The sequence below is a fragment of the Notechis scutatus genome, chromosome 4, assembly GCF_049901735.1.
Source record: "Notechis scutatus isolate UNSWTSFEM ecotype Mainland chromosome 4, rNotScu1.2, whole genome shotgun sequence".
Classification (NCBI taxonomy): domain Eukaryota; kingdom Metazoa; phylum Chordata; class Lepidosauria; order Squamata; family Elapidae; genus Notechis; species Notechis scutatus.
In genome coordinates this window covers 51,694,659-51,716,829 of record NC_142012.1, presented here as the reverse complement: position 1 = coordinate 51,716,829, position 22,171 = coordinate 51,694,659, and the positions used below count along the sequence as shown (strand labels likewise).

The window sequence follows — 22,171 nt, the reverse complement described above, 5'->3', positions numbered from 1 at the left end:
TGTCCCCCCCACAAGGAAGATAACAAGATAAACTGAGGTGAATGAGAGATTGAGTTACAAGAATTTGTCCCCTGGATTATTTATATCATTCAAAATCAGTAAAGATTTCTTCATTGTCTTTCACAAAAACTCCTTTCTGGGAACAGGGTAATTTTAAGTCTCTTCGTGGATAATGGAGAAGCTTAAAGAGTGGTTATTTACAATTCCAGTCTCCTGAATTGTTATCGGTCTTTTAAAAGCTAATGACTGACCGGTGTCTCCTCAAATAACTTCTTCAACCGTTTATGATGTTTTTTATTTATGGCATAGGTGTAGAAATTAGAAACCAGCAGGAAACGAACAGAAATGAGTAAGCATCCCAAACCAGAAACAGAGAAGGAGTGAAATATCATAGAAGGGAAATAAGATAAACAATGGGTGGATCAAGTGGTGGGATTCCAAATTGTGCGCTACCAGTTCTGCGCGCAGCACTCAAAGACTGCCCTCAGTGACGTGAGCTGTTTTTTTTACCTTAGCTGGGGCATGGCTGAGGCATGGCAATTTGCTCTGCGAATCAGCTGAGGTAAAAATCAATGGAATACAGGATGAAAAAGGGCGGGTGCGGGTGGGCGGGGCCAGCCAGAGGTGGTATTTGCCGGTTCTCCGAACTAGTCAAAATTTCCGCTACCAGTATACCAGAACCAGTCTGAACCGCCTGAATACCACCTCTGGGGTGGATGCATAAAACTAAGACTGACATATCCTTCCTCCACGGAACATAGATAGTTATAACCTTTCATTTAATGGCTCTTTCAAGTTACAATGGCACTGAAAAAAGAGACTTATGACTATTTCTCACACTTACGACTGTTGCAGCATCCCTGTGATCACATGATCAAAATTCAGAGGCTTGGCAACTGGTTTATACTTATGACCGTTGCTGTGTCCCAAGGTCACACGATCCTCTTTTGCGACCTTCTGACAAGCAAAGTCAATGGGAAAGCCGGATTCACTTAACGACCGGGTGATTAACTTAACAGCGATTCCTTTAACAACTGGGCCAAGAAAGGTTGTAAAATGGGGGGAAACTCACTTAACAACTGTCTCGCTTAGCAACTGAAATTTCAGGCTCAACCGCAGTCATTAAAGGATTCTTCCTCATCTCCCCCCCCAATGACTCCTGAAAATGTTAATTCTCCTGAGGCTGATGGACAAATTTAACCTTTTCCTGTCGGGTCTAAGATAACTTGCCATGGCCAGCTCTTCATGGAGACAAGAGTTAGATTAATATTGAAGAATCATTAAAGATGCCAAAAGGAGGGACAGAATCAAATGGGAATGACAAGAAGATAGATAGATAGATAGATAGATAGATAGATAGATAGATAGATAGATGACTTTAAATGCTTAAATTGAATTGCTGAACTGGCCTGCAGCAAGTTGGCCATGGAGAGTTGTGGCCGGCCAGTGGCCAGCAGAGTTGACAGCAGACTCGGACAGTGAGGAGGTTGGGGAGGAACATGGGCTTGTCCTAGAGTCTGGGGAAAGCTCTGACGAGGGCTCTGCGTCGGAGACAGAGATGGGGCCAGGGCCGTCCGACAGTTATCAGCTGCCTTCAGAGTCAGAGATCAGTGGGGAAGAAGAACAGCTGGAGCCCATTCCCAGTGTGCACATTCACAGAGCTGCCAGAAGGGAACAGCTAAGGAACAAGGGTTGACTTGGGAGTAAAGGCACAGGTGGGCGGTGAATGGCCCCTCCTACAGGGAAAGGGGAGTGGAGTTTTGCAGGAGACAGTTCATTTGGGTGAAGATCTGTTCCTGCATTCTTGCTAATTATTGTCTGCTACAGTGTGGCATCTGAAAGATATCAGTCTGGCAACTCTCCAAGCCTGATAAAGGTCGGTAATTGGGAACTCTCTTGAAAGACTGTTGGCCGGGACTTTGCTGGAGAGGAATTCACGGTAAACTAAATAAAAGGGGTTTATCGGGAAGAGGACTCAGCTTTGTGCTTTTGGGGAAGCCTGGGTCAGAACAAGTTGTCCCATTCTGCTCCCTGAAAACCCAACCATCAAGGAGACAACCCGCTTGTACCACTGAACAAACACAACGAAACTCACAACGCAAGACACTTTCCGGATTCCGTTCACTGTGATGTAGCTAGCCTTCATGTTCTCCAGCACCCTCCACTGAGTCTCTGTGTTCACTGTACAAGTAGGGATGCTGTCACGCTGCATGTCTAACCTAACATCCAGAAGAAAACCAAGTAAGAGGAACATAGGCGGTTCTCCCCGATTGCCCAAGATGTCCCCACATCCTTACGAGCAGCCTCGACTTGCAACAGTTCATTTAGTGGCCAAAGTTACGACGTTGCTGCAAAAAGCGACTTAAGACCATTTTTCACACTTATGATCCTTGCAGCCTCCCCATGATGTGATCAAAATTCAGAGGCTCGGCAACTGGCATGTACATATGCCGGTTGCATCCAGGGGTCATTTGATCCCCTCTTGTGACTCATTGACAAGCAAAGTCAATGGGAAAACCAGATTTATTCACAGTCTTTCCAGAGAGTTGTTTAAATCAAACTTTCTCCAAAGCCCTTGAAGTCACTGATTTGGGTCTGATGAGACATGGTATGAGGAGTTTTGTCTCAAATTATCACTCTTATTTCTACTGGGGATTGTTTTATTCATTGTGCAATGACTTCTATGAAATTGCGCCAACGGTTTGGCTCTCACCTTTGACCAGAATTCCAGTTAAACTCCATCCCCTGGTTCTCCTCCGTACAGATAGATGACAAAGGCAACTGAGCCAAAATCCGTTCCTTCCCCTCTTGTTCTGAATTTTCCACCAGGATGACGGTTATCGTTTCGTCGTCATAAAAATGAGCATCCAGACAGCTGTAGGAGCTGGAGACCAAGAAATAAAACCAAGTGTTACCCAGGGCAATACCTGATGGGGAAAAGTATCACAAGGTTTCATAGTTGCGGCGCCATTCAAAATAGAGGTGTTCCTCAATTTGCAACTACAATCGAGCCAAAATTCAGGTTAAGTGAGAAATTTGTTAGGTAAGATTTGCCCCATTTTATGAGTTCCCTTGCCATCTTTGTTAAGTGAATCACCAAAGTTATTAAATGAGTAACCCAGTTGTTAAGTGAATCTGACACCACAACTGAACATTTTCTATAATTCAACGTATGATCGTGTTCCTTAGTCGGGATGGTTTTTCCACAGACTGACCTGCTTTCATTACTTTCATTAACACTTTTGTTCAAGAAATTCCCAAACTCCACAGCAAGCAGTCCGTTATTAGTGGACCTAAATATTAGGGAGGGAAAAAACATAAACGGTTATTAGAGAGTGTCTGAAGATGTTTTGGGGAGAACTGTGTTTGAAAAAAAAAAAAGAGAGAACGAGAGACGCTGGGTGCTACGCAGGGGTAGGCTGTGAACTGGTAGCTAATTTTATCATTATTATTTTTAAAAACAATTTTTTTATTTTTCTTATCTACAAACATATTGTGTGACCAGTGTGACACCTCGGTGTCTTACATTTTAAAACAAATATGACAGTATTTCCATAATTAATACATTTAACAATATTATAACATTTAACCTCAATATACAGTTTTTCTCCTTAATTATTCAACTATTTTTTGTATCAATCTCCATATTCTAAACATCTCTTTTTACTACCAATAGTATATTATTAATTATATTTGTAGTGTTTAACAGATTTTAGTTATATTATCCAACATTTATCCCCTTTTAATGTTAATTGTATCACTGTTATATTTTAACACAAGTCCCTCCATAATCTCATTTCAGTGCATAAGTCATATGTTCCATCTTGTATTCATTTGACAAATTATACATTCTAATAACAATATATATATATTTTATCTATTACTATACCTTGTATATGTATTCGACATTCTAATAATAATACACATATTTTATCTATTACTATACCTTATATATGTATTATACATTCTAATATATATATATATATATATATATTATATATATATATATATATATATATATATATATATATATATATATTATCTATTACTATACCTTACATATGTATTATACATTCTAATATATATATATATATATATATATAATATATATTATATATATTATATATTATATATTACTATATATATGTATTTCCCTTAATATATGTATTTCCCCCCTCAAATTCCAAGACTTCTTTCCCACATAATTCATATTAATTTTACATATATCCCATTAGCAATTACATATCTTTAATAATAATCTTATAATAAATATTTAATTTCATATTTATTCCAATTAAAATATTCAGGCTTATATTTCTTTAACTATTTACATGTCTTTAGCAATAAGTATTGATTCCCCATTTTCCTCATTGTATCAAAATTAATCATTATATATCTTAACTCCTATAATTTTATCATTTTTAATAGCCGGTTCGGCGAACTGGTAAATCCCACCCCTGGCTGGCCCTGCCCACCTCACCCCACTCCTCCCAGGAGTCCCCACGTGGCCCATTTTGGATGCTAGGTAAGTACAGGCGGAGGCTCGGGGAGGGCAAAAACACCCCGTCCCCCGCCATGGTGCAGGAGGCCGACTAGACCACGGCCACCATGGCCACACCCACCCAGCAACCGGGCAGAGAACCCGTTGCTAAAATTTTTGAAGCCCCACCCCTGGTGCTACGGTACCTTGAAATGTCTGTATGCCTTCTCAGGATGTAGAGTTTGGAAACTGAGTTCTCTAACATCGTGAATAAAACATAATGCAAACTGTAAGATTTGTCGTGCCATCTGCAAAAGCAATTTTGATCCTTTTATTAGTAACGAAGCATCCCTGACTTAGAACTTAAGTCTTAAAATAACTTTACTGTCACTTCGAATGTACGCTAATCAGCCATACATTAAACTGAAATTTTGTGGCATACAGCCCTCAAATGGTCTCTATCTCCAATATACATAAACACGACAAAAAAAGAAATACAAAATTATGCACATATCCACATGTATTATGCGACATAGAGAAACACACAGTCTAATATGTGATATATGAACCGAATGTAATAAAGCATGTACTTACAAAAAGGGCAACTTAAGCAGCTGAGACGTCGAATCGTCACTATGACAGGAAACAAAGAAATTAGAAGAGAATCTGGAGTTTTTAATAGGCATACTGTATGTCCTAAAGCAGTGGTGGATAACCTTTTTGGGTTCCTGTGCCAAAAATTGTACACGTACTTGCATGCGCATGCTCACGTGCCAGCACCCAGAAGGCAATGCACACACCACCCCACACCCCTGCGCATGCGCGCGCAACCCCCCCACCCCCTTACCTGCACTGGGCCTCCCAGCTGATTTCCGGCCCATTTGAGGCCTTTTTCGCCCCCCCCCCCCCAGAGGTTTGAAGACAGCTTCTGCAGCCTTTGCAGGCTGAAAAATAGGTCCGTTTCATCACAGGAAGTGACAAAAATAGGTCCGTATTACAGGAAGTGACAAAACGGGCCTATTTTTTGGCCTGCAAAGGCTGCAGAAGCTGTCCTCAAGCCTCCCAGAGGCCGAAAAAGCCCTCAAATGGGCTGAAAATCAGCTGTGAGGCACATGCATGTGCAGTGAGGTAAGTTTGCCTATGGCTCGCGTGCCAGCACAAGTGGCTTTGTATGCCACCTGTGACACACGTGCCATACGTTCGCCATCACGGTCCTAAAGTAAAGATTGTATGAGTTTTTATGTAGTCAGAACAAGACAAGGAATACTGGGAGTTGAAGTCCACCTGTCATCCAAAGGCCATCGTTCCCCACTTTTGTTGACTCAGGAATTGGCCCACTGTGTAACATGGTCATAAGTGACTTTTTTTTCAGTGCTATTGTAACTTCAAAATGTCGCTAAACAAATCATTAATGGTTAATGGTTGGAAGTCGAGAACTATCTGTAAGCTGCAGTTAGAGAATTAAAGAAAATAAAATGAAAATTGCCTACCTTTTAGAGGCCTTATATAAAGGCATACAAAACACTTGGCGGACCGTTTTTCCAATCACATCCTGGAAGAGAACAATTAAACAAAATCTACAAGGTATGTCTTAAAAGAGTTACCACCCCTCCCGCAGCCCCAACAGTAACTCTGGCACCACAATAGGAATACATGATCCAAATCAGGAGATTTCTTAGAGATATAGTTCCAGGCCCATGCTTAAAAGTAACCAAAGAAATTGCAGGTAAAGAATAGGTTTTCTTTTTTTATAAATATAGTTTATTAATTTTTACAATTAAAACCAGTCACAATACATACACAAATAAGCAAAAGAAAGAGAAAAAAAAAAGAAAGAAGAGAGAAGAGGAAGAGAGGGAAAGAATTTGGGAAAAGAAAGAAAGAAAGAGGTTACAGGATAAAAAGTATTCTTAGTTTAACAGTTTGCAAGATCTTCTTTTGTTTTCATCACCTTAACTTGTGTCATATAACCACACCTGTTTTTAACTTATATCGCTACCTCGTTATTATGTATTGATACTTTTCTTTTATGCCTTATGATATATAATTTATCTTTGGTCAATCCAATTATACCAACAATTCCAGCTATCGTAGTATAGTGTAGTGTCTTTGTTTTTAGCGCCAAAGTCAATTTATCCATTTCTGCGCATTTTGAGATTTTTTCAATAATCATTTCTTCTGATGGAATTTGATATTGTTTCCAGTGTTGAGTGAAGGCTAATCTGGCCGCTGTTAAAATGTGTATTGTTATGTATTTGGTTTTTTTGAAATTTGCTTATCAAAAATCCCTAGTAGGAAGGACTCTGGTTTGTATTCGATCTGCTCTTTGGTGATTTCTTCCAACCAAGTTTTAATTTTCTTCCAATACTTTTGGGTTTCTGCACAAGACCACCACATATGGAAAAAGGTTCCTTCTTTTTCCTACACTTCCAGCAATGCGGACTCATGTTGGGGTGCATCTTCGCTAACCTCAAGGGGGAGATGCCATCTATAAAACATTTTATAAAGATTTTCCTTGTATGCTGCCGATTTGGTAATCTTATTGTTTCTGCCCCAAACTTTCTCCCATTCCGCTAATGTGATGCAGGCCCTATGTTCTTACTCCAAGCAATCATATTTCCTTTTACAATTTCTTCTTCTAGTTCTGTTTCTAATAAGTAGTTATAAAATTTTGTTATGTTTTTTTTATTTGATCCTAATAAAATTTTATCTAACTGTTGCAGTTTGTTATTAATTCCGAATTCTTTTTGTCTTGTTTATATCTGCTTTGAATCTGAAGGTAAACCCATTGATCAATTTTATGTCCTTGCTCCTGAAGATCCAGCCTCGGTTTCAAATTTCCTTGTGGGTCTAATAAGTCTTTGTATTTAATCATTTTGGTAAGCTCCAAATTGTTTGGGTGAATCATTGCCTCCATTGTTGAAATCCATACTGGTACTTTTGTATGTTTTTTCCTTATTTTCCTCCAAATTGTTAATAGTGCGTCTCTAATTAAATGTCTATGGAAATATTTTTGACTGGTTTTCCCTACGTCCCATAGAATAGTTTTAAGCCCAATTCTGCTGCTCTATTTTACATTTCACAACTTCTTTTATGAATTCTGCTTTCCTTCCATGTCTGTTTATTATTCCTTTAATGTATGGTATCTATGGAGGTCAGGCAATCACTGATATTCAACATTAATAAAAACCATGAGTTTGTAAAGCATCCACACAGATGATAGAGAGAGACGATATAGAAAAATATTAGATCGATAGATAAAGATAAAGATGATACATAGATAGATCGATATAGATGATATAGATGGATAGATATAGATAAAGATAGATAGATAGATAGATAGATAGATAGATAGATAGATAGATAGATACCGATAGATGGATGGATGAATATAGATGATAGATAGATACAGATATAGATAGATGGATATAGATGGTGAAGATGATGATGATATAGATAGATAGATAGATAGATAGATAGATAGATAGATAGATAGATAGATAGATAGATAGATAGATGGATATAGATGATAGATGAAGATGATGATAGATAGATAGATAGATAGATAGATAGATAGATAGATAGATAGATAGATACTGATTATAGAGATAGATGATAGATAGATCTAGATAGATACAGATAGATGTGTATGATAAAGATGACATAGATAGATAAATAGATACAGTTGATAGACAAATAGACAGACAGACAGATGAAAGAGATGGAGACAGACAGACAGATATAGAGACAGATAAAGACACACACACACACACACACACACACACACACAGATATAATGTGGACAATACAATACATGAGATAAAATATTTAGTGAAACCAAAATCATGATAAAATCACCATAATATGGCACTGTAGGCAATAGGATAGATATTATAATTCCTTGTGTACGAGAAACTTTTTTCATCCCCTTGGTCTTGGACCACAATAAAATTCTCTATATTTAAACACAGCCAAGATCCATGTGATGGCTTGCCATACCCAAATCTGATACACCTCTGGATACTCACAGCTGGCTTTTGGAGGCACTGATCAATGATGCTTTCCATTCTCCTCTTTATAAAATGCAGTGATTTTTGAGGGTAGTATGGAAACAGCAACGGGCTTTCTAAGCAACATTTCCACAAAACAAAACAAAAAAGTCAAATTAACGAGACCCGCAAGAAAAGGTTGCATATTTTTAATAAAACATGTTTTTCTATTACTGGATACTTTATGGAAGATGAGCAGTGTGTGAACATAAGCAAAAAAATGAGCTTTGCAACAATATAAATGGTCCTTGACTTATAACCCTAGTGGAGTCTGCCCATAATGGTGCTTACGTCTCGACCATCATAAAATGGCCAGATCTGTTTCGATTACCTTTCTGCAGTGGTCGCGGAGTGAGAACCACAGTCATTAAGCAAACCATTGTTTGCTACGGGCCCTTCCTGCTGAAAAACCTTAAAAGGCACTTCTTCAGCCTGCCGGCCAAACCCAGTTTGTTTTTAAGATAGTCGGTTCCACTCTATCTTAGCTGGTTGAGATTCTAGAAAGAGCGTAGAGAAGACCAACAAGGATGACTGGGGGCTGAAGACTAAAACATCGGAAGAGTGGTTGCAGGAATTGGGTATGTCTAGTTTAATGGAAAGAAGGACCGGGGAGACATGATAGCACTTCAGATATCTAAGGAGCTGTCATGCCCCTGTTAGAATCTGACTCCAAGGGAGAGGAGGAACAGCTGACAGGGAGTGGGAGTGTGGCTCCGGAGGTTGTGGAGGAGTCTGGGGAAGGGCAGAGGCTGGATGGGCATTCAGAGAAAGAACCAGGCCCATCTCCTCTTCATCCTAGAGCATGCAGGGAGGAGAGGATAAGGGAGAAACGTGAATGGCATGGTCTATGGGGAAGGAAGGGGCTCTGATCCCCTTCATGGGCTGCAGCTGGGAGGACTGTTTAAAAGGACAAACTGTGCATGGCAAAGTTGCTGGAAGCAAAGCGTGAAAATATTTCTAGTCTGTCAGTTCTTATCTGAGTCCTGGCGTCCTTCCCAGTGTGTGTATTTCGATATCTGTGGACCAAGCCCTTATCCTGCCTTGTCTCATCAATGTGGTTTGTGTTGTTTTAAATTTTATTTCCTTGTTGTAAAGGTGTTTCAGAAGAAAATTGTAATTTTTTCCACCCCTTTCCAAATAAATCACAACCGCCGATAACAAAACTCATCGCTGCTTTGAGCCCTGAGCATCCTATCAAAGGATTCACAGAATTCATTTCTGGTTGAAGCTCTGGAATGTCTTATCTATCTTATTTATCTTATTTTATCTTTTCTTACCTGACATTCCAGAAATGAATTCTGTGAATCCTTCGATAGGTTTAATGAGTACCAGATGGATGGCAGCAGTGAGTTTTAGAAAACAATAGCTCGATACCCATGCTTCCCTACGTAACTATGTGGTCGGGCTTAGTTTTTGGGGAGGGAAAAAAATTCTTCCTCTGCCAACCAGCATCCATCGGTATTCATCTGGCTAGCGTCCTGTCAGTGTGTGAGAGAATTGAGAACTGTTTGGAAACTGAAAGAGTATTTGCTGTGTGAGCAAGGAGACAGCAAGGAGCCTGGGCGTGGCTTAGCTCAACTGTTCTGTACTAAAGCTGCTTGGTGCTGCTGTGAAACTACAACTGAAACTCCTCTCCTCTGCTTGTGTTTTGCATTTGAAAGAGATTTCTTTCCAGGTGGGGAGGGGGAGTAGAACTCCTTAGCATCAGAGCGTGTTAATAATAATAATATAGGAAATACTCTAAATGCTCTGGTGGTCATTTTGAAGAATCCTTTCTTAGTGAGTCCCTAGAAGCCAAGAGGAATCTACATGCCAAATGTCAAGTTTGTAGGCTTCGCAGTTCTGGAAATTTTGTGATGATGCGTGAGTTTGTATTTCGCTTTTATATATAGATAGATAGATAGATTCAGAAAACAGCAAGAAATGAAACTTTCTGAAGAGTACATGAAAAATTGCAAAATGTTAACCTTGGGAAGGCTGCCAAGGAACATGATAGCATTTGAAAAGTGTGTGTGGGGGGGAAAATGTGACAAGAGAAAAATCCAGATCTATTTACTCTCCTTCCAAAATGCAAGGCGCTGAATAATCATTTAGGAAGGGCCAAGAAAAGAAGGAAAACCCATGGATCAGCTCACCCATCTCGCAACCCTTGTTAAGGTCTTCACACCTCAACACCCTGGAAAACTAATTTCATCTCTGGAGGATGTACAACTTTATTTTGCTTTGGCCACCTTTGACACTTTTCGGTTTTCTTGAAATTAAAACCCGGACCGTACCTTTAAGACTGTTACTACTTTGAAGGAAATTAAACCACTGGTTTCCATCGGTGTTAGGTGGAGATACAAGATCATCATCTTCGTCTTTTAAATACTGAAAAGAGAATGATTTTAATAACTATCTTTAAAAAAGATACTTATCTTTAATAAGTATCTTTAAGGGGGGGAGGGGAGAAATGCCAGGACTGTAGGTTTCTCTCAATTTGCAATAAAATAAAATAATAATAAAATAAAATAAAATAAAATAATAATAAAATAAATAAAATAATAAAATAAAACAAAATAAATAAAATAATAAAATAAATAAAATAATAAAATAAAACAAAATAAATAAAATAATAAAACAAAATAAATAAAATAAAATAAAATAAACAAAACATCAAGTTTGATTCCCCCCCCCTCTTCTTTTCAACTGGGAAACAGAAAACCTTTCAGATGTCTAGTTGTTTTGCTGTAAAATGCTTTGAAAAAAGGGATTTATGGCTCAGTGTTCAATCTGTTTATCACAGCTTTCCTTCAACCGGTCTGTTATCTTTGCAGAGTGGAACAATTTATCAGACATGGCTATAAACCTTTGCTCCGTGAAACTCTCACAGCTATAGTTGTGTCTTGTGACTGAGAGTTGTTCATTAAGTGACACATTTTATGCCCTGATGTGCCTGCCCGGGTCCCTTCGGCCTTGCCACAGGAGAAAGCCACTGCGAGCAGTATATATTCACAGATATGGCAGCAGCAGTGGTGGTATGCTGCCGATTCACGCCGGTTCTAGCGATCCGGTAGTGCCAGTCAGCAATTGGCCCCACCCACACGCCCCCATCCTGTCCTGTCCTATATTTTCTTTGTAGCTCCGCTGATAGGTGTGGTAGAGCATATTGCCGTGGCTCAGCTGTTTTACTCACCACTGTTGACGATAAGTTTTCATGCTTAAAATTCCTTTTTAGAATGCTCCACATGCGTGTGTGAAACGTGCGCCCACAGAACCGGTAGTAAAATATGTTGAATCCTACCATTGTATGGCAGGGATCCATCGTGCAAATTCCACGCAATTTTTGTGGAAAGTCCAGGCTAGCCAACTCTTCCTTTCTCAAGAACTCCAGGACCCAGGCCATCCCTCGATACGACTGGCGCCTTACCTGCCCAACTCTTTCCACGTTAAAGTATTTCCCTTTTCGACTGTAGAGCTCAGGTGCCTAGAAAGGAAAGCGTGAAGAGGGCAGTTAGGGTATATAAGAACTGGCAAACAATTGTTTTAACAATTCTCTGAAAATTCTCTATCAGTAGTAAACCCTTGAGGGACGCGATGGCTCAGTGGCTAAGACGCTGAGCTTGTCAATCAGAAAGGTCGGCAGTTTGGCGGTTCGAATCTCTAGCGCCGCGTCACGGAGTGAGCTCCCGTTACTTGTCCCAGTTTCTGCCAACCTAGCAGTTCGGAAGCAAGTAAAAAATGCAAGTAGAAAAATAGGAACCCCTTTGGTGGGAAGGGAACGGTGTTCCATGCGCCTTCAGTGTTTAGTCCTGCCGGCCACATGACCACGGAGACATCTTCGGACAGCGTTGGCTCTCCAGCTTTGTAACAGAGATGAGCAACGCCCCCTAGAGTCAGAAACGACTAGCACGGATGTGCAAGGAGGGGAACCTTTATCTTTACCTTTAGTAAACCTTTGGTTGGGAATTTGGATTAGTTCCCAACGTTTGGTTTAGTCAATAAACAATTCTATCATGCCATTATATCGGGGTTTTAATAATCCTATATACCCCCTGTCTTGAAAACTTAAAAGATGTGTGGCCTTCGACTCCCAGAATTCCCTAGCCAGACATGCTGGCTGAGGAATTGTGGGAGTTGAAGTCCATATGTCTGAAAAGTCGCTAAGGGTTTTTAGGGCACTCTGCGGTACAGTATAATCAGAAGAGAAAAAAAAGCTTTAAGGGAAGTGGCATAAATAAATGTTTAGCTACATCGAGATGACCTGAGTGTGCTCTTTTGAAAGGGAAAACAACCCTTCCTTACCATGAAAATGCCTGCAAAAAATAAAACAAATAATAAAATAAAATAAAATAGCTTGCCTTCAGAAATTGTGGGCGCTCCATCACTGAAGGTTTTTAAGAAGAGATTAGACACTTGTCTGAAATGGTATATAGGTCCTCCTGCTTGAGCAGGGGGTTGGATTAGAAGACCTCCAAGATCCCTTCCAGATTCTATTCTATTCTATTCTATTCTATTCTATTCTATTCTATTCTATTCTATTCTATTCTATTCTATTCCATTCCATTCCTAAAATAAAACAAATATAAAATATAAAATAAAATAGAAATCTTACTTCATTGAAGTGCTCCGTCAGAAAATCAGCCACAAAAGTGATGTCCTTCTGAGTCATCTTGGAGAAAGAAACATAACAAATCACTATCACCACAAATGTACACTTCACACATCTACACGAAATGCAGCACACAACCGACACCAACAGCCGTCACAATTCTATAAACCAACAAACCACCAGTATGACATTTTCAAATAACTCGGACAGGAAAAAAACAATAACAACCCCAGAGCAGTAATGCAATAATATTTTGAAAAGGAAACTTAAGAAAAAACATAATTAAGCTAAATCCTAAAATCCTTTTGACTGCTTTTGTATTGGACAAAGTTGGCTTTTAAGAGGACCAAAATGAGGAAAACACCAAATCATTTTCTAAGAATAGTTCGCCTTGCAGTTTAAAAGAATATTTTAATAATTTCATTTATGAAAGAGAGAAACAACCGTCAGGAATTGAATTTCAGTTGTTGCACTGGAGAGAACACTCTAACCAGTTTGAGGTGGTTTGTATCTTCTTTGTAAAACTGTAGGAAAAAAAAGCCGTAACTTTCAAATTAACGACTAATGCCCAGTCATTATAACTTGGGGCAAAGAAAACTGGGGAAGGCAAAAAAACAGCCAAACTGGAAGTACCGGTAGGCCCCATCCACCATGGCCCCACCCACCCAGCAACTGGGCAGCGAACTGGTTGCTGGGATTTTTGAATCTCACCTGGGATGACCCGGGGAGTCACAAAAATAGAAGAAAGTCCCTTTAATGCCTCCAGCTTGGCCCCCAATGTCCAATTATCCCTGGCTGGATATCAAACTCATAAAGAAAACAGTTTACGGAGGGGGTAAATGCAGTCTGCACCCAAAGTAAAGTTAATTTGAAATTTAAAAAACCCAACACACCACACTGAAGGAATTACTATGGCAGGCAAGGATGCTAAATTGCAGACTTCTACCAGATAACACAGCAACCACAATTGGGAGGAAGCTAAAACACCAATAAGCTACGACAAGAATAAAACACGCTTTGCTTCCAGCAACTTTGCCATGTGCAGTTTGTCCTTTTAAACAGTCCTCCCAGCTGCAGCCCATGAAGGGTATCAGGGCCCCTTCCTCCCCCGTAAACCACTTTGCTCCCTTATCTGTTCCTCCCTGCGTGCCCTAGGTTGAAGAGGGGATGGGCCTGGGTCTTCCTCTGAATGCCCATCCAGCCTGTGCCCTTCCCCAGTTTCCTCCACAACCACCAGAGCCACACCCCCACTCCGTCAGCTGTTTCATCTCTCCCTTGGAGTCAGACTCCAATAGGGCATGACACCACCCTTGGCTTAGGTCCAGAAATAAAAGCTCTGAAAACTTGCCTCCCATCAGAATGCCTGACTTGAGCTTCCAGCCTGAGCAGTGGGTGATGATCTCCAAGGTCCCTTCCCACTCTGCGATTCTGTAATAATTCTGCCCATCACCCAGGGAAGGAACGTTGTTACCAAACGCAATTTCATTAAGTGGGGAGGGTGTCATGCTCTTGTTAGAGTCAGACTCTGAGGGAGAGGAGGAACAGCTGACAGGGAGTGGAGGTGTGGCTCCAGAGGTTGTGGAGGAGGCTGGGGAAAGGCAGAGGCCGGCTGGGCAGTCAGAGGAAGAACCAGGCCCATCCCCTCTTCATCCTAGGACATGCAGGGAGGAACGGAAAAGGAAACAACTTGGCTTATGAGAGACGTAGCGGCCATGATTCCCTCATTGGTTGCAGCTGAGGAGACTAGTATATAAGAGAGATGGTTAAAACACAGCATTGCTAGAAGCAAAGCGTGTTTTATTTTGGGCTGAAGTTATCTTAGTTGGCGTCCTTCCAACAGACTGTGCCTTGTTATCTCCTTAAAGTTGGTAATTACTGATCCTGGTCCGTTGTGGAATTTCCTTCGCTGTAGTTTGTTTTGGGTTTTTATTTCACCTCTGTCTGCTCATTAAGTTCAGACTGTATTGCTTTCTTTTGAAGACTATTTTTGAATATGTTTTATCTCCAGCTGAGAATTATTTGAACAGTGGGCCCAAGTTGGAGGCATTAAAGGACATTTATTTACGTTTTGGATTTTGTTATGTTTGTGTTACACTCCAGGTCATCACAGAGGGAGACTGCAGGCTCTCGTGAAAGGTTCCGCGAGAAAACATTCCGAGGGCACCAATTATTGGTGACTCTCCACTCGCAAAGAATAAAACCGAAGACTGTCTGGATAGGTGGAACAAGAAATAGGAGAAGCCCCTCATCATCGATGTACATAAAATGATGGTTACCTTGTTCAGTTCAGGGGGAACAGGATCTTCTGACATTCGCAGCATGGCTGGAAAAAATAAAAACAAGGCAACTTTCAATCTCTGGCTACAACTGATCCTCCCCCCTTGGAATTTCTGTTGTTCAGTGAGACATTTTATTAAGGGAGTTTTTGCCATTTTCGATAACTTTTCTTGTCAAAGTTTGCAACTTTGAACAGCCCTGGTTGTAAATTGAGGTTTATCTGTATATCAATGCTAAAGAATAGCGACTACACATAAACAGGTAACAAAATCCGTCTCCTGTGCATTAATGACGTTATCCGTATTCATACGGCTAACGTCCTGTCAGTGTATTGTTGAAAGGCTGCTTAAAATGCCTTTCTTCTGAGGATTCGATTTTCCTGCTAGGAGAGCTCCGGTGCAAGGATACAGACAACTGCTTGAAAGCTGGTTCTTTTTATTTTTCAGGAAGGCGAGAGATAGCAAGAAGTCTGCGTTCCTGGGGCTAGCTAGCTTTGTATAATAAACCCCTGATTTTTATATATTTTTTTCTCCTTTTGTGTGTGAGTGCTTGTGTTTGTATTTCTTAATGTTTTAAATCCTGTCAGGGGTTGTCTTCATTTCCGCCGGAGGGTAAACTCTGCGGGGTGGTTTGATTGGATTATCCGTTTCGTCCTAATGTTTTCTTATATTTGTTTTGTGGCAATCTCCTGTCTGCTTCCTATGGAATTTATTTCGTGTCTTTTGTCTATTTGTTTTGCTGATTTGGCATGACCTGTTGTTTGTAAGGGATTTCTTTTTCTTGTTTCCCTAGCTTTCTTAATTACTTGGCTTTTGTCTAGGGGGCTTCTTTCAATACCTTTTATTAAATCTCTTTTCCTATGCAAGTTTGTTTTATGGCTGGCTTGATGTTCCCTTTGGGCTTTTCCTGCTTGGGTGACACCACTGTCCTCGTGAAGTTCCCTTTCCACAGTATGAGAGTTGAGCGCTGTTTGGAAACTGAAAGAGTATTTGCTGCGTGAGCAAGGAAACAGCAAGGAGCCTGGGCGTGGCTTAGCTCAACTGTTCTGTACTAAAGCTGCTTGGTGCTGTGAAACCGAAACTGAAACTCCTCTCCTCTGCTTGTGTTTTGCATTTGGAAGAGATTTCTTTTTTTCAGGTGGGGAGGGGGAGTAGAACTCCTTAGCATCAGAGCGTGTTAATAATAATCATATACGAAATACTCTAAATGCTCTGATGGCCATTTGGAAGAATCCTTTCTTAGTGAGCCCCTAGAAGCCAAGAGGAACATACGTGCCAGATTTCAAGTTTGTAGGCTTTATGGTTCTGGAGATTTTGTGATGATGCGTGAGGGGTATTTCACTTTGATATAGATATAGATAGATATATAGATATATGGATATATGGATGAGGAAAAAACCATTCAAATAAAGCAGCAAGCCAGCACCAAATTCAAACAAAAAACGGCTGCCAAGCCTGACACACAAGATTAAAAAGAACCCAATACACAAGCCTGAGGATGGCAGATGAGATTCTGCCAAAACATTGCTATAATAAAAGCACAAATATTAAGATGTGGGAAAATACCCGAAGAAAGCTAAATACCATAGATATATATAGATACAGATAGATACAGACACATAGATATAGATAAAAGAGAGAGAGCTAGAGAGATACAGATAGATAGAGATAGATAGAGATATAGATAGATATACTTATATATAGATTATAAATATATACAGTATATATATATATAGAGAGAGAGAGAAATAAAGAGAGAGCGGGAGGGAGGGAGAGAGAGACAGAGAGAGAGATTAGGACTGTTTCTCTTACCTACATAAAGCCAACGGAAGAAAGCTTTGAAATTTTTCATGCTGCTGTCTATAACTCTGAGGGAAAAGGGAGAGAACAGAAATGATTCCCTTAAGTGGTATTCCTGAAGGGAAACTGAGGGTTTTTTTTGCGTCCGTCATTTATAAGTAGTCCTTGAGTTACGACCACAATGGAGCCCACATTTTCTGTTGTTAAGCGAGACACTTCTTCGGCGAGCTTTTGCCCCATTTTGTGACCTCTCTTGCCACGGTTGTTAAGTGAATCATGGCAGCTGATCTGTTCGTGACCCAGTTTTTAAGGGAATCTGGCTCCCCCCCATTGACTCTGCTCATTAGAAAGTCGTAAAAAAGGAGCATGTGACCCCAGGACTGTCATAAATATGAACCAGTTGCCAAACATTTGAATTATGATCACATGACTCTGCAAAAGCTGTAACCGTGGAAAATAATCATGTCCCATTTTTTCCAGTCCCATTGTAGCTCCCCTCTGTTTTCTCCTCCTCTCTTTTTTCCTTTCCTTCCTTTCTTCTTTCTTTTCTTTTCTTCCTTCCTTCCTTCCTCGCCCATCCTCTTTATTTCCTTCCTCTCTTCCTCCCTTCCTCTTTCTTTTCGTCCTACCTTCCATCCTCTTTATTTCCTTCCTTCTCTTCCTTCCCTCCTTCCTTCCTCTTTTTCTACCTTCTTTCCATCCTCCCTCCCATCCTCTTTCGTTCCTTCCTTCCCTCCCTCCCTTCCTCTTTCTTTTCTTCCTTCCTTCCATCCTCCCTCCCATCCTTTTATTTCCTTCCTCCCTTCCTTTCCTTCTTCCCTTCCTCTTTTCATCCTTCCTTCCATCCTCCCTCCCATCCTCTTTATTTCCTTCCTTCCCTTCGCTTTCCTTCTTTCCTCCCTCCCTCCCTCCCTTCCCTCCTTCCTTCCTTTCTTTTCTTCCTTCCTTTCCATCTTCCCTCCCATCCTCTTTCCTTCCTTCCTTTCTTTTCTTTCCTCCCTCCCTCCCGTCTTTTCTTCCTTCCTTCCATCCTCCCTCCCACCCTCTTTATTTTCTTCCTTCTTCTTTCCTCCCTCCCTTCCCTCCTTCCTTCCTCTTTCTTTTCTTCCTTCCTCCCATCCTCTTTCGTTCCTTCATTCCTTCTTCTTTTTCTTCCTTCCTTCCTTCCATCCTCCCTCCCATCCTCTTTATTTCCTCCCTCCCTTCCTTTCTTTTCTTCCTTTCTTCCATACTGCCTCCCACCATCTTTATTTCCTTCCTTACGTTTCCTTCTTTCCTCCCTTCCTTCCTCTTTCTTTTCTTCCTTCCTTCCATCCTCGCTCCCATCCTGTTTCGTTCCTTTGGTCCTTCCCTTCCTTTTCTTCCTTCCTGCCTCCCATCCTCCCTCCCATCCTCTTTATTTCCTTCCTCTCTTCCTTTCCTTCCTTCCTTCCTTTCTTTTCTTCCTTCCTTCCATATTGCCTCCCATCCTTTTTATTTCCTTCCTTCCCTTTCCTTTTTTCCTCCCTTTTCTTCCTTCCTTCCTTCCATCCTCCCTCCCATCCTCTTTATTCCCTTCCTTTCCTTCCTTCCTTCCTTCCTTCCTTCCTTCCTTCCTTCCTTCCTTCCATCCATCCATCCATCCATTCATCCATCCATCCATCCATCACTCACTCAACAAACCGTTGTTAAGTCAAGAACTACCTTGTAGATAATGTCAATTACTTACTGGAGAAGCTCATTTGCTTTCAGAATGAAGGAACCAACTGCAGTAACAGCTTCTGTATAGAAACCAAGAATAGAAGGGATTGGAGGGCGGGTGAGCAGGGCCTCCCCATCGAAGCCAGGAGACTGAGGGCTGTACCTTCTATTCCCGAGGCGTCTAAGCCGAGAGATTCGTACTTCTGCTTCCACAGCGCCATCCCCTTCAGCTCGCTCAGGTGGTACAGCAAGGCCTCCGAACCGCTGTCCAAGCAACGGGGAGCCCGTTAAAAAGGCTGGAAGAAACCCGTCTCTCGGGGGGACTGAAAGCAAGCTGAAACGGGCCCCACCACCACCAAAAAAGGCCAAGAACCAAACAAATTGTGGATTTTTTTTCCAACTTTGTCTGCCAGACTGATAAAAACAAACCAAAATGGAAATCGGTTTATGGGGTCTTTTCTTTCTTTTTTTCTTTCTTTCCTTTTTTCTTTCTCTTCTCATTTCCTTTCCCTTCCCCCTTCTCTTCTTCTTCCTCTCCTCTCTCCTTCCTTCTTCCACCTTTCTTTTCCCTTTTTTTCTCTCCCCTCTTCTCCTCTTCCTTCTGCTCTTCCCTCATTTCCTTCCTTCCTTCTTTACCTCCCCCTTCTCTCTTCTCCTCTGCTTTTCCTTCCTCCCTTTCCTCCCTTCCATCTTCTACCTTTCCTTTCCCTTCCTTTCCCTCATCTCTTTTTCCTCCTTTCCTCCCTCCCTCCTCCTTTCCTTTCCCCTCTGCTCTCCCCTGCTCTCTTTTCCTTCCTTCCATTCCTTTTTCTTTCTTTTCTTCCTCCTTTTCTTCCCTCTCCCCTCCTCTACTTTCCTTTCCCTTTCTTCCTCTCCCCTCTGGTCTCCCTTCTTTTCCTTCCTTCCTTCCTTCCTTCCTTCCTTCCATCCATCCTTTTCTTTCTTTCTTTCCTTTCCTTTCCTTCCCTCTCCTCTCCTCTCCTCTCCTCTCCTTTTTCCCTCCCTTCCTCCTTCCTGTTGGTTTCCCCTCTATTCTGATGGGAGTGTAATTTTTGAAACTAATCATTACTCATCCAAATTCAACCTGATCGAGGAATCCCTCATCCAGCTGCAAAATTCAAATCTTTTTTTCCTCCTTTTAACCGAAGAAAGTGAGATAGCCAGGGACATATTTTAAGTAATGTCAGGGTTTAGAGAAGAGTTTCCCAACGTTGGCAGCTTTTAAGACCTGTGGACTACAACTCCCAGAAGAATTCTGGGAGTTGTAATCCACAGGTCTTAAAAGCTGCCAACTTTGGGGAAACCCTGGTTTAGAGTTATAATGGAGAGAAGAGCAATAATAATACTGAGAACTCTCCAAGTTAAGAAACATCATCAACGTATCTAAATCAGTGGTGGGATTCAAGCAGTGTTAACAACCGGTTTGGTGAGTGTGCGCTTCGTTCGGTGTGTTTGAAAACAGCTCTAAAACTTGCCTTACCTTCAGCCCCAGTGAGTAAAACAGCTGATAGGCGTGGCAATCCGCTCCTATCAGCTGGGCTTCAAACTAAGGAAATATAGGACAGACTAGTGCAGGGGCGGATGGGCGGGGCCAACTCATTGCCAGAACTACCGGTTCATCCAAACCGGTCCAAACCGGCTGAATCCCACCCACCTCCTGATCTAAATCCATGCACCTGCTGAATTTTACCTCTGCAGGTGACTTATCACAAGCTTCTGAATACTGGAGTAGGAAGATTCCATAGACTGGCCAAGTTTTTTTAAACCCTGCAGGGAGGAAAAAAGTGCATTTTTTGGTCACGCTGGATGAATCAACCCAAACCACAAGAATTTCATACCGTACATGCCGGCCTACCTTTACGGTTAGCTGGTTCATTAGCAGGGCCTGAAGTTCAATACTTTTTGGAAGAGAAGAAGAAAGGAGAAAACAAACAACAAAAAAACACAACTTCATTTTTCCCTGCTGGAAGAAGGATCAAACGTGGATGGGGTGTTGTGGCCTGCCAGCGGCCAGCAGAGCTGGCGGCAAACTTGGACAGTTAGGAGGTTGGGGAGGAACATGGGCTAGTTCTGGAGTCTGGGGAAGGCTCTGACAAGGGTTCTGCATCAGAGGCAGAGATGGGGCCAGGGCCATCCGACAGTTTTCAGCTGCCTTCAGAGTTGGAGATCAGTGGGGAAGAACAGCTAGAGCCTGTTCCCCGTGTGCGCATGCGCAGAGCTGCCAGGAGAAGGGAACAGTTAAGGAACTAGGGCTGACTTGGGAGTTAAGGCACAGGTGGACGGTGAATGGCCCCTCCCATAGGGAATAAAAGAGGAGTGAAAGGGGAATGGGGTTTGCAGGAGACAATTAGTTCATTTGGGTGAAGATCTGTTCCTGTATTCTTGCCAAGTAATTGCTGCTACAGTGTGGTGTCTGAAAGATATCAGCCTGGCAACTCTCCAAGCCTGATAAAGGTCTGTAATTGTGAAATATCTTAAAAAACTGTTGGTCGGGACTTTGCTGGAGAGGAATTCCCAATAAACTAAATAAAAGGGGTTTATCGGGACAAGGAGTCAGCTGCATGCTGTTGGGGGAAGCCTAGGTCAGAACACAGGGTTGGAATACTTACCTTGCTTTGCCCCACAAAAGTAACTCCATAAATTCATCTTGCACAGACGTGGTTGTATTTTTCTCCTAAAAAAAACATAAAAATAAAACTGAAGATTGCAGAACGCAGACGTTTCAAGCCTCCTCTTGAATCCACAAACACCGACAAGCTGTCAAACGACAAACATACACCCAGTGGTGGGATTCAGCCGGTACGGACCGGTAGTTCGGGCGAACCGGTAGTTCCGGCGATGCTAGTCTGTCCTATATTTCCTTTGTTTGAGGCCCAGCTGATAAATGCACCCCGCCTCAGCCGTTTTACTCACCAGGGCTGAGGTAAAAGTTAAATTTTAGAGAGGTTTTAAAATGTACCATGTGCACTCACCGAACCGGTTGTTACACCGGGTTGAATCCCACCTCTGCATACACCCCTAATTTTGACCCACAGTGACCCTGAGCCACACCTGATCGACTGGGACGGAACAAAATCATTGGCCACGTGTGAATTCATTGAAGAGCTGGTCTTCAATCAACGGCTCTATTGACAAACGTGTTGGTTCGGAGTCAGGCACTGCCAACGTCATAAATGTGAGTCAGTTGCCATGCGTCTCCATTTTGATCCTGCCAGCATGGTTGTTAAGTGTGAAAAATTGGTCCCAAGTCATTTTTTTCCCCCTCAGGGCCTTTGTAACTTTGAATGTGACCTGT

The 22,171-nt window shown here is 41.5% G+C and overlaps 1 protein-coding gene across 6 annotated transcripts in view; it reads right to left on the bottom strand.

Annotated features, from left to right (window-relative positions):
• ANAPC4 (anaphase promoting complex subunit 4) overlaps nt 1-22,171 on the bottom strand; it is a 37,983-nt gene that overhangs the window by 1,123 nt on the left and 14,689 nt on the right. For all 6 annotated transcript variants that reach the window (XM_087963427.1, XM_087963430.1, XM_087963428.1 and 3 more), the window contains 17 exons: nt 21,486-21,550; nt 20,732-20,774; nt 20,567-20,643; nt 19,040-19,140; nt 18,905-18,956; nt 17,209-17,264; nt 15,397-15,443; nt 13,124-13,180; nt 11,939-11,995; nt 10,806-10,899; nt 8,509-8,606; nt 5,971-6,032; nt 5,075-5,113; nt 4,687-4,788; nt 3,216-3,293; nt 2,714-2,884; nt 2,096-2,219 (listed from right to left, as the gene is read on the bottom strand). In XM_087963427.1, the coding sequence (XP_087819553.1) occupies nt 2,096-2,219; nt 2,714-2,884; nt 3,216-3,293; nt 4,687-4,788; nt 5,075-5,113; nt 5,971-6,032; nt 8,509-8,606; nt 10,806-10,899; nt 11,939-11,995; nt 13,124-13,180; nt 15,397-15,443; nt 17,209-17,264; nt 18,905-18,956; nt 19,040-19,140; nt 20,567-20,643; nt 20,732-20,774; nt 21,486-21,550 (1,323 nt within the window). The remainder of the gene's footprint in view (nt 1-2,095; nt 2,220-2,713; nt 2,885-3,215; nt 3,294-4,686; nt 4,789-5,074; nt 5,114-5,970; nt 6,033-8,508; nt 8,607-10,805; nt 10,900-11,938; nt 11,996-13,123; nt 13,181-15,396; nt 15,444-17,208; nt 17,265-18,904; nt 18,957-19,039; nt 19,141-20,566; nt 20,644-20,731; nt 20,775-21,485; nt 21,551-22,171) is intronic.